At 37.6% G+C, this 12,919-nt stretch overlaps 1 protein-coding gene across 2 annotated transcripts in view; it reads right to left on the reverse strand.

Moving 5' to 3' along the window:
* Positions 1–12,919, reverse strand: part of CD2AP (CD2 associated protein) — a 90,402-nt gene that overhangs the window by 23,116 nt on the left and 54,367 nt on the right. For both annotated transcript variants that reach the window (XM_061460983.1, XM_061460984.1), the window contains exons 5-8: positions 11,408–11,528; positions 8,666–8,850; positions 4,896–5,001; positions 829–920 (exon numbers count right to left, since the gene is read on the reverse strand). In XM_061460983.1, coding sequence (XP_061316967.1) covers positions 829–920; positions 4,896–5,001; positions 8,666–8,850; positions 11,408–11,528 — 504 coding nt within the window. The remainder of the gene's footprint in view (positions 1–828; positions 921–4,895; positions 5,002–8,665; positions 8,851–11,407; positions 11,529–12,919) is intronic.

Genomic DNA, 12,919 nt, shown 5'->3' on the forward strand with positions numbered 1-12,919 from the left:
CTACAGTCCCTAATGAAGGGTCCCTCACCAGCATCCCTAGAGCCCCCCCCTTCAGATACTGGAAGGGTGCTATGAGGTCTCCAACCAGCCTTCTCTTCTCCAGGCTGAACAGCCCCTTTCTCAACTGTCTTCATACAGGAGGTCTCCAGCCCCCTGATCATCCTCATGGCCCTCCTCTGGACTTGTTTCAACAGTTCCATGTCTTTTTTACGTTGAGGACATATAGCAGCATATAAACTAACAAACGGCTTCAGAGTACTGGAGGGATATTATGTATGGATAGGTTCTTTTGTTGTTTAAAACCATCTCTGCAACAAGATGCTCTTTCAGAAAGGAGTTTTAAATATTCAATAAATAACCTGAACTTCATTCTCCTGCTGAAAATACCTGCAGTTTTTTTTTCATAATACCTAGACCAAAATCTAAGTACTGATCCTAATTTCTCACCTTTTGACAATAATACTTTCCAACCACTACCTGATAAATAGGTCAGCCTGGTCTATCACCAGAGAAAAAGTACAAGTTCTGAAGGTAAAAGGGCTCTTTGCAAAGCTTTTCCAACTTCCCCTCTAAAAAGGCATTTGGTACTGGGTGTACACTGATCTGACTGGCCTTTGAGGAATCTAAGATAACTTCCTACTCCAGAACCATCTTTAAGGACATCTGTATCTCCACCAAGTACAGAAGAGTTGACTCTCACACAAGACAAATCAGTCTACAGGATTATCTACTTCAACAGACCCTCCGGCTTTCATATTTTATACATTATCTACCTGTGCAAAACCCACAAAAGCTACATAAACGGTTAAAGCAGACTGAACATCTTACCTTACTGATTATTTGAATGATCTCGCCTTCTTTAAAGCTCAGTTCATCATTTGAGCCGTCATAGGGAAACACTGTCCTGCAATATTCCTTGGCTGAAACAAAGCAGCACAATTAACCATATTTGCTTTCCATAGGTACTAACATACATAACACTAGATCACTTTTGCTGTCCAAAAGAAGAGCTCAGAAATTAACACTATAATAATAGTTCCCTTCTAGATGAGCCATCTGGGAGAGCTTTACATGTTCACTATGTACCCATATCACAAGAAAAAATAAAAGTCTATATTTACAGAACAATGGAAATAAATCTTTGTTATATCAAGAGTTTAAGCTCTAAAACACTTTTTTCCACAACAGCAACTTAATTCAAGTACTCTGACTTCAGAGGGAGAAGAGTCTACTAAGTTAAATTATAACAGCTTCTCTAACCCTCTCCATAGCATTATATACTCTGGTTTAAGCTACTTTAGACAAATATTGTTTGGAGCTTTTATTGAGAGTTTATATGATTTTTATTTTCAAATTTGATCTAAATCTCAAATTTGCAATCCTAATTAAATACATTCAAACATTTCAAGGTGACATCATCCTTTATTAACATGTACAATTACAGAAACTTCAAATACCCAGCAAATGTGAAATTCTGCTGTAAAACCAAATAACTGAAGCAAAGGAATTCCTTGGCTAAGCACCTGAAACCAGAGCTCATCCGAGTGATCAGCTCACAGTCACAGCCTCTTCTGCAAAAGTAGACAGAATAATTCCTTTCTTTCAATTTGGTACAGTTCAATAACTAATCCATTTAAAATTGTGATAAGGTTTTCAGGTGAAAAAGCAGAAGGATTCATTTTCCTTTCCCACACTAGAACACAAACATGAAAAAGGCCAAAATACATTAATATAGAAGGCTTGATTGCAACACAATCCCTTTTGCACCCTTTTTAACCCCAGCACATTTAAAATAATTTGGCATATAAAAAGAATATATTTCTGTATCTGACAGATTAAGGAAGAGGAAGCAAACAAAAGACTCTACTGTGCTGCCATAACCTAAACACATATTTGGCACTAACAACACACACAGGTGAGCAGCTGCACCAACCCCCACTTAGAGCGCAGCACACCACCAAGGCATCATGAGGATCATATGCAAGTCTTAATGACTGCCTGCTGCTGGATGGTAAGAAAAGAAATGAATTGCAGTTGAACCTTGTTGCTGTTGTTTTGTATTTGTTTAATCATGACACAAATCTTTAGTTAAAAAAAACACACAAATTCTGTTAATTAAAAATTTACCCTGGTGAGGAACAACCACTATGATAAATGTAAAAGTATGTCAAGATTAAGAGATAGATTTATCTACACAGATAGACATAGATATGTAACCACATGAGTAATCCCAAATACAAGAACTTGCATTATTTTACAGCCTTATCTAGTGATCAAAAATGCTCAACTGTAGATTGACTATATTGCAGCTTATGAAGAATTACAGAGCCATAGGAAGAACCATGTCAGAGACAAATGCTTAAATCTAGGTAAAAAAAAAAAATCCACCACACTGACTAAAATGAGATTCAACAGATATACTACAACTATCTATCAAATTTGGGGATTTTATTCATTATTAGTGAGTAAGTACAAACCAAGCGTAATACATTTCTATACCTTCTGCACTTCTCCCCTCCTCACATACACCAAGCCTCACAACAGGCAGAAACATCACCAGAAAGGGGACCTTTCACTCTGCTCTAGCTGCCAGGAAGGCTGGGGACAGGGAGCCCTGACACCCCACAGACCACCAAGGTTCCCACACATGCCAGACTGTAAGCACCAGCAGTCAGCACCAGCTGAGAAACCCAGCCAGGTACACTACGAGCATGCACAACTTTGCCACTTCAGAACCTTGGTTTGTAAACCTATGTCCTGGGTTTAAACCACGACAACCTGATATTCTGCCAGTAGTTAAAGAAGAAAATAGTCCAGTTTAGATTTCTGAGCATTTAAATCTAAAATGGTATTTACAAAACAGTAAATCTGAACTTCAATGAATATTTTTAATAAAAGGTAGTTTGAAATTGAATCTTTTCCAAGACTTGGTTCGACCAATACAATAGCAACAATCACAAATCCTTGGGTGACATGGTTTAGTGTGAGGTGTCCCTGCCCATGGCAGGGGGTTTGGAACTAGATGATCTTAAGGTCCTTTCCAACCCTAACTATTCTATGATTCTATGATAACAATCACAAATGTTGTGTTCTAACATAATAAGGGGAAAGAGGGGTCAAATGGTGATTATTTTTTAAACAAAATATTTTTTCATATTTGCTGCAGATGCCAAAACAAGATTCACAGAAATAGCAGAGCCACACCACAAAATCAGCCACACCAGTCTAAAAACTTTGGAGATCTCTGTTTGCTAACATGCTGAACGCATTTTATTGTAAACTCACTCTCTCAAAACTGAGGATTACATACATAAACTATGCAATAGTAGATGTTGAAATAAAAACACTACATAAAACCAAGCTTTCTTCAAAGGTGGTAAAATGTTCTTAAATGTTGTCTATCTACTGATGTTCTCCTACAGCATCTATTACTATCATATTTAAGCTCCTCTCTGACGTATTCTTCCTCTGGGGGGAAGACACCCAACATAGCTACTGGATTAGTCCAATTTCTATGTTTTTAGCATGAGATGCATCTGAAATTATGCAAAGAGCTAAATACTGAATGATAAGTGTTCAGTACTGAATGTTCAGATTTTTTAGGAAGAGTTGTGCTCAGGGTTGTACATTGTCTTGGTGCACTTACAGCAACAGCACTGGAACGGTTTAAAAGCAAGATCCAAAGATAATCCCAATTTTGATGTTTAGGAAAGATTTCAAAGTTGCAAGTTAGCAGGAACTTTCATCGAATCATTTGTATCATATGCAAGCTTTTGATGTATGCTTTGTAATGGCAAAACATAAATATTAACTGCTCTCAACCCATTTCACCAAACACTTCTTGACAGTAATCATCTGTTTGGAAATATGGTCATACTATTTATAGCTATCCAAGTCAGCAAAGCCAGAATATGGCTAGAACAGCAAGGATACCTTATACACTGTTAAAGCCACAGGTAACCAGGGCTCTGACAAACATCCTGTTTCAAGTGCCCTATTGTGCTACACTACAGAACTCCTGGGCATAACTAAAGTCAATTGTTTGTTGCAGTTTTCCTATTTCTGCAAATTATGCACTCCACCTAAACAACCCACTTGCACCAAAATAAAGTATTTCCACATAAAACAAAAATATACTTGAAATTATAATACAGAAGTCAAAAAAAAAAAGAGTCTGCTCTGGAACCAGGCAAAATGAGCTGTCTACACATCGTATAATTGAAGTTAATTTTTTATATGACTTTGGCGCTCCCACAAGATGTTTTGGGTTGGCTTAAAAATATCCCTTTATTTAAAACTATGCAATTTGGGAGTTAAATGAAGTCATAGATTCTTAGAGATAATAAAAAAGACAAATAAAAAAAGTTAGAATCACAGTGGAACTATCTACGGAACAGACTTCCACAAAACATCAACACCAACTTTCTGATGCAAGCAACTTCAGTTTGACAGTTATGAGAGCACACTAGCAACTCCACGGTAAATCCTAAGCCTAGAAAGTGACTTCTGTAATCTAGTGACAGAAACCAAATTAAGGGACTGTTCCATAGCAATAGATTTTCAGCATTCCATCTGAACACTAAAAGCTAGGCAGACAGTAAGTCTGCACAGATCAAGATAGCAAAATAATGCAAAGAGACTGCTGTAATAAAACTTCATACCCCAGCTTAATTTTGTTCTGGGGGACAATCCTACAAATATTTTGATTCCTTTTCCACAGAAATGCAAGTAAAATCTTTTTTAGACTCATTTGCATTTGCAGAACTCCTGAAAGGTACAGAACATTGGTTTTGAGTATACTGGATTTTTGTGTAAGACTTAACACAAAAAATTTGACAACCAAATACTTCTCTAGAGAGCACTACCAAGTAATAGATGTAAATTTCCAGCCTTACCAAGTTTACTTTCAGCTTCTGCTTTTGTTACTTCTGACAAGTTCTCAGTTTTTGTTGTACTGGGAAAATGAACTAGCTTTGTTCCAGGGGGATGGTTAGGTAATGTCTGTATAAACAAAAGAGAACTTTGTTAGCAAAAATTCTTTATAAGGGTTTGTTTCCCCCCACCCCATTTTTTTATTAGGCTACAGAACATACTCAGGTTTTCATTAGCTGGCATGATGCAAATGACCGTCTGCAAGAGATTCAATATGCTTTTTGCTTAAGTACTTCCTTACTGTAGTTACCTCATTACAGCTACAGCGATTAGAATTTTGTCTACTGATTAAAGATAGAGCACAGATTTGAAACTGGAAGACAATCTCAAAATATTGCCAGATATACTTTTGCAATTGTATTTCAGCAGTTCCAAGTGTTACTTTTCCATTAGCCTGAAAAGTGCTTCCTCCAGCACAGAGCAAGAAGCACTTCTTTAACAGCTCTACTGAAAGTAACTCACTGACCATGCTTACCGTGCTCTGGAATAAAGCAGTAATATTCAGTAGCTATAAACCACCTCAGCTGAAGAGGCAAACAGCTTTTAACTATTCAGACAAAAGTAAAATCACATGAAAACCCACTCTAGCTTCCCTTCACTCTCAGCAATTCATACAGAACAGGTAAGTGCCACTAGAGATTTCGCCTGAACCAAAGTAACAGAAAGGCATTGCAACCAGTAACAAGTTTCAAAGTTAACCTCCAACCAAAGTAGTTGTTCTAATGTGGATTTTTTTCCTCCACCCAGGAGACACACTGAGCTGCCAGGAAGATTCAGACAGGCTCAGCTGCATCCACTTCTTCATAGACTTACAAGCTACAAACATAGAATATGATCGTACAGTCAGTACTTACCTGAGTAGCCCTAATAATGTTACTGATGTGAAAACTCCCTTTGCCTTTAGTTAGTCTGTTCATTTGCATTTATGGTTAACTTTGCAGACTTTCTACTGCCAAAAAAAAAAATAGATTTACTCCTTAAAACCAGGCAGTGACTATGAACTGGTGTTTGGTACCTCTGACATATCATAGCAGAAGCCACGGTCACTCATGATGTTAAGTACATATGTGATTTAACTTGCTCCAGAATGCTATATGAAGTAAGCACTAAAATAACCCACCTATGGGATTAAACAAGTCCAACATGGAAATAGTTCTCTACATTTCCCTCTTCCAAAATGGGATGCAAGTAAAGGTATGAAAGCAAGTTTAGGCAGGCAGGGTATAAATAGCCTGAGCCCAGGCAGGATGCTGGCACCAGCTGAAACTCCCTCTTGCAGGACCATATATACTCTAGAGCACTTCAGATACATCAGAGCTCAGCCTTCCTGTGCTGAACAGTCTCTGAATTTCCCAAGTTTAAAAACAAAAAAACAAAAAACCAGAACTCTCTACAGTTTCCTGATGACAGCTTTTTTCCTTACTGGCTCAAAGACTGAGAACAGCCTTCCAGCATCCCTCCATCTAGCTCCAAAGTGAGCTGAGCACAAGTCAAAAGAAGTCGTTCATTTTTGCAAAACCTTCATGAGAATTACCTTTCTACGGCTCTCTATGTTGTTTTGTAAGTCTGTCCACCTTTGAGATGACCTTGGCAACAAGCATAAATGGAATATTAAGTGCTAAACTCAACTGTTTATTTCATTGTCCTTAAGCTATGCAAAACTGGTTTTGCACTTCATTTCCCTCTTGCTGAGAAATGGCCTATAACAACTTCCCAGGCAAGCCAACCAACAACAGAGCAACAACATATTTCAGTGTTTATGCACAGTCAAATAACACAATTCAAAATGTCTGAGCAGACTTCATATTAATTGAAAATACTTTAGTTAGGCTCTTTATACTCCCAAGTTACAAGGTAGAATGTAGGGAAACATGCTTTCGAATGATCAATCTCACAACAAGAAAGCAAACTGAAAGACTAGGCTGTCAGGACCCAGCTAACAGCATTCACAAGGGGATGTGGTGATACCACAGAATTCTGCTGCAAGGTACAAAGCCCGGAGAGAACTGAGGAAAATCACTTCATAGAAACACAGAATGGTTTGGGTTGGACCTTAAAGCTCCTCCAGTTTCAAACCCCTGCCATGGGCAGTGACACCTTCCACTAGACCAGGTTCCTCAAAGCCCCATCCAACCCAGCCTTGAACACTGCCAGGAATGGGGGCAGCCACAGCTTCTCTGGGAAGCCTGTGCCAGCATCTCACCACCCTTACAGTGCAGAATTTCTTCCTTATGTCCAATCTAAACTCGCCCTCCTTCAATTTAAAGCCACTGTTCCTTGTTCTGTCACTACAGACCTTGGTAAAAAGCCTCCCTCCATCCATATGCTGAAAGGACTCTGAAGTTGAGCAACACCTTCCTTAGGAAACAACATTCCTTGAGCCTTAAATGGAAGGCAACACACTTGTAACTTTTATTTTCTAAATCACCTGATGTTTTGACAGGATCAGAAACAAAGAGAACATACATGTCTATAGGTGGATGAGCACTGCTCTTCACACTGCTACCAATGGAAAACACATTCAAGGGAGTCTCTGTCTCTGCCCCCTTCCTAGGGACTCATGCCATGTTTGCCCTACACCATTACAATTATTTCCATGGCAGCAGAGGAAAGCAAATCAGTCAACAAACAGTATTAATGATCATAACCCACAGACAACAAAAAAAAAATATGAAATTGTCCAAGGTTTTAAAAGCTTGCTTTCATTGACCACCTGAATAAAAACTGAAACAGTGGATTATCTCCACTGCCTTTAATTTATCAAGAGCTGCAAGTCCGTATAGAAGCTCATGGCATAAACAATACATAAGTTCAAGATAAAGGACTGTGTATTGCTATTGTGCTTCCAAAGGGTAATAGAGCTCTCAGATCCAGACCAAAACAGAAGGGAAACTAAAGCAATTCCACCATTGTCACATTATCTCCTGTCTTCTAAGCTTTAAGTTCAATATAAAGAATAAAAGTGCCTTTTCCCCTGTCCCACTCATAAAAAAGGAGGAAAAGAAAAGAGGATGCAAATTGTAGAACAGATTTTTTCAGGCTTACACAATCACCAGTTCATGTAGCTCATTGACCTAAGACATCACCAAAGCCAAAATCTTGGCAGCATTTACTGAACAACACTTACACTGGTAATGATGGTTGACACCTAGAACACCAATCTCAACATCCACCAAAAATTGGGGGGGGGGGGGGGGGAATGGGAAAAAATAACTGAAAAACAAACAAATAAAACAAACAAACAAAAAAAACACACACAAAACAAAACAAAACATACAAAAAAAACCACCAAACATTGCTTGTTTTAAAGGACAAGTTTAACTTGCATGGAAAGATTTTACCGTACTGGAGACGTAAAACACAGTAACTTCTCAAACACATCATGCCTCTTTGAAATGATAATTTTTATATCAGCTTTGTTTTCCCTCTCTGATGTTTCAAATACCAAAACATTTAAACAGACCTTTTGGAATCAATGCTAAATATAACTTACTATGAAATAAGTTTGAGGGGGGTTGTTTTGTTTTATAGGCAAGAGCCCCATAAGAAGAATATGGTCTGATTATGGAGCCATATTGACAAATTTTTAAATGGCCAGTGCATTCAGCAGCTGCAAGAAACATTGTCTTCAGAGCCAAGTCTTCTAAATTACTTATATAGGAACCCCCTCCTCCCTCCCAAAACAAACCAAACAAACAAAAAAAAGCCAAAGCCAATATGAACCAGTATGAACCTTATCTTGCTTTTTATCTTCTGATTCATTACTGGATAATCTTGTCTTAAGTTTCACTGAGCCTTCTTTAAAGATATCTCCAAACCCAACACCTCGGACTTTCTTTGGCTGTGCTGGTCCAGATGCAGTTTCAGTCCCATTTCCTGGAGAGGCCACAGGTGAGGTAGGACCACTGAAAACAGACTCTGAAAGAAAGAAAGAAAAAAAAAAAGTTGGTCTAAGACTGGAAATTATTTGCTCTTCTTGGAAAAAAAAAAGAAGTGGGAATAACACAACTGCGTGCACTGCTCTTGCTAAACATCATTTCTAGGAGCATTATTGTAGCTGTAATACCTGAGATTTGCTCCTTTTGCACTTTTAACTTCAGACCATTTGAAATGACACCAGTATTGCACTAAATACTCTGGGCTACTAAGTCATTAGATCGCTCATATTGGTTGCTATTTCAGTTATCACTCAGGCTCCACAGCCTGTTAACATCAATGTTTTCCATTAGTTTTCAGAAACGCTGCTTATGCATTCTCTAAAGACATGGGCTTAGTCCAACATTTAAAACTTGTCATTTGCACAGCTATAGCTGCTGAAAGTGATAATCAATAAAGCTCAGTAATGAGTCCTACTATGTTTCAGCAGCCACGGGGAGAAGAAAAAAAAAAAAAAAATCACAACTGCATTTCAGCACATCGTTTGTTGTTTCAGCAATAAAATGATGCCTCTCAGGGCACCAAACTGAAATTTTCCTTTTTCTCAAAATGCACTATCAAAAATACCTGAAAAGTTTACTGCAAATTTATTTAAATAACTTTTTAACCTGGTAACACCTAAACCCTGTTTTAAAGGAGTTCAGCATTCATATCAGATATAGTTGGTAGAGATAAATACTTGTGTTATCTACCAGTGATTAAGTATTCTTTAAATCTTTCAGTCTTGAGAGACAACATTTATTCTCTCTGAAAAAAAAATGTAGTTAAAAACCTTTTAAACTCTTCTAAGATATCTATATCTCCCCCCCCCCCACACACACACACATACACCTTTTTTCCTTCCTTTTTTTTTTTTTTTTTTGGTTTGGTTGTTTAGTTGGTTGTTTTTTTATTATTTTTTCCTTTCCTTCTCTTTTAACTTTTAAGTTGCAATCAAATCTGTTAAAACCTACAAACCAGTATTCATGGGCAAATTATTTCCACATGCAGAATGCCAGATGGTAATGTGAAAATAGAGAGCTTTTAGAAACCAAATTCAAAATAGTCTCCACATCTTTTAGTTTTTCAGTTAAGTTATTTTCTGGAAATTGCAATGAAGATTAAAACCTCTTCCCTCCGCCACAAATGTATGAGGTTTTCATAATACTGTGAAGTTACGTGGCTCTTGATTTCAGTATCTCACTTTTTCTCAACTGAGTTACTACTCAGTTATATCCCTCTTACATACCTAAAAGGATAGCTAGATATTTCACTGATAAGAAAAGGTTGCATGTTTGAAAGACCATAGCTCAGTGAACAGGACATTTACTGTTTCCCAGTGGTAAGGAGAGAACTAGCAGATACCTGAAATCCTTATTGTGAACATACTGAAAATTAAATACAACCTCTGGAGGTGTGAGGGGCTTAAAGTCATAACTATGAAAATCATAACTTTCGGCCACTAACAGTGACAGAAAATACAATTACTTGAAATTACTGTTCTGTCCCACTAATCTCTGTATTCAGGAATTAAGACCAACACATGCCCATTTGTAAATTCATCTCTCCAGGCCCCACTAATTCAAGGAACTTGACCTCCAAGGAGACAGCCGCTAAGCTATTTGAGGCTGCTCAAGTCAAACAGCTTTTGGTTTATGCTACTGCAAGTATTTCCACAAATTAGCAATAAAAAGAAAAATCAAAGCCAGGCATTTTTTCCCCTATCTCTGAACAAACCCTTGTTAGAAACAATCAATACTGAATATCTTGTAAATGAGAGTGTGCATTACGGAAAGAAAAAAAAAAAAAAAAAAATCACTTTTCCCCTTGAACATTACGCAGCTGTCTTCAAGCATCCATTAACTTGCATTAAGATGTTGCTCCTAAAGAACACTGCCATTCTAGCAGTATCATGTCACAAGTCCCCAGCCTTCAAACAGGTCTTCATAGACAGAATGCCTCTAAGGTGCAGTTTCAAGGGAACAAGGAACTGCCTGTAAAGCACGCACCTGCCTGGTACCATTCAGCACTCACAGACTGCTTTCTTCTCAAGCTATACTGCCACAGCCACAAAGGAATAGCTAAATGTAAATACTGCCTTAAAAACATTTTATTGTTAGATTAAACCAGTGAAGAACCAGGGACCCCTTCTCAGGATTCTTTTTAAGTTGAATCAGAACAGTATAGAGAGCCTCAATTCAAGTTTTAATTCTCAACTGAGAGAGTTAAACACTCAAGTTCTGTGTTAAAGAACCCCATGTCTACAAAAATAAGATTGAGAAAAGCTATTAAATGAAGTAATAATTTCATATTTATTATTATTACAAATGCAGAATATACACTTGCAAGACCAACACCTCAACTGCAATTTTATTAAAACTGCATTGGGAGCAGGACAGGTATCTTCATAGCTAGCATCAGTATTTTCTAGAATTAAATTCAATACTTCCCATTCTTAGGAAGCTTGAATTCTTTACATCTTTTGCTGTAATATAACCATTATACTCTAAATTATACCTGAGATCCAAAATGACTTTAAAGGTTTACAACAGAATACCACCTGTGTCATCCAGAGAGTCCTGTGTTTCTCCATCATCAGCCACTTCCAATTCTTTCACAAAGTTTGAAGGAAACAACCCTGTCCTGCCATTTAGTGTGCCACTCCACCAGCCTTCTTCTACCTGTGTAGAAATATTTGGCACATTATTAATAAAGCAAAAGGAAATTTTTATAAATTCTATCCATGCTTCATTTGTAAAACTCTACAAACAACTTTGGGGAAGTTCAAATGACCATGATTTCTCTTTAAAGAAGCCTCGCAAAGATGTAGAAACAATAGGCAAAAAGAAGAGCAAGAAAATGGTTTACTGTCACTTCATCAATGATCCTGAAACATGAGACTAGCCCCTGCCAATTAATCCAGAACAGCAGCAAAATGTCCAACTTTCTCAAGGTAAAACAGCATAAGACGCATTACACATCTAACAGAAGAAGAAAATATCACTGTTGAAGAATGCAACATTTAACCTGGCTAAGGAAATTTTTATGGATTTTTGCTGTCCATCTGTCTTTTCCTGTGTCTGTAGTTTCTATCAGTGCTACTCCCACTGGCCTCATACCCATTAAACAGTTTCAAAAAATTGTGATTAAAAAAACAAGTTTCAAAGATATAATTCATACAGGTAATATTGGATAGAACAGAAAAAAGTCCTTCAGGACATCAGAGTAACAGAAAACTAAGCTGTCCATTCCTTCTAGCAGGAGGCAACTGGCTGAATAGCACATGCTGGCTCTAGTTGGGACAGAAGGTGCAGACATTTTCACATCAGAGCTGGCCAGCTGCTGATGGTAACAAAGATACATGAGGATTCTGTGGTGGCAAACAACAGTCCTAAGGATATAGGTCTACTGGATACCAAATTTTGTTGGCTTTCCTTTTCACAAAACCACTCATTTTTGCACTGAAAAGAAACTCACCCAGGAATTAGGGAACATAATGATTCCAGTGCTCAGGTATGTGCTTGGATTCCTGTAATTTACACTGTCATTTACACTGCAATACTTCACATTTAATGGAACATTTATCAGGAATACCCCATGGTCCAAAGCAGAACATACAGCATTTGGGCATACAGAGGTGACAGTGTAAAACAGGGCCAGAAGACTGAGTGAGAATTGTGCTTTTCAAATTTATGAGCAGTTTTCAAAGTGTCTTAAATAAATCAAATGCATTTGCCTAATGAGCACTATTTTAAAACTATAATTAACATAAATTTTCAAAATATTTCATTTTGATGGCTATTTCAGGGCTGGAAAGCTGGTTTTAGACAAGAAAGAAAAGCAACAAGAGGAAAAAACAAACAAAAGGCAAACAGCAGTTGTTTACATTATCCTTTCTTAGCCTTGTTTAGTAGGTCACTATGCCTGACACACAGGCACAGTTTAGACACCAGCCTACCTCCAGGCGAGCAGAATGCATGCAAAACCTGGCAGCTACAGAGACAGATGAAAAGAGCATTGTTACTTTTAAAGGCTTTCTGATGCTCAAATATACCTTAACTGTGGATGGTTC

The sequence above is a fragment of the Pezoporus flaviventris genome, unplaced genomic scaffold (genome assembly GCF_033815535.1).
Source record: "Pezoporus flaviventris isolate CSIRO_AGI_PZ_B2104156 unplaced genomic scaffold, CSIRO_AGI_Pfla_v1 ptg000031l, whole genome shotgun sequence".
NCBI classification, from domain to species: Eukaryota; Metazoa; Chordata; class Aves; order Psittaciformes; family Psittacidae; genus Pezoporus; species Pezoporus flaviventris.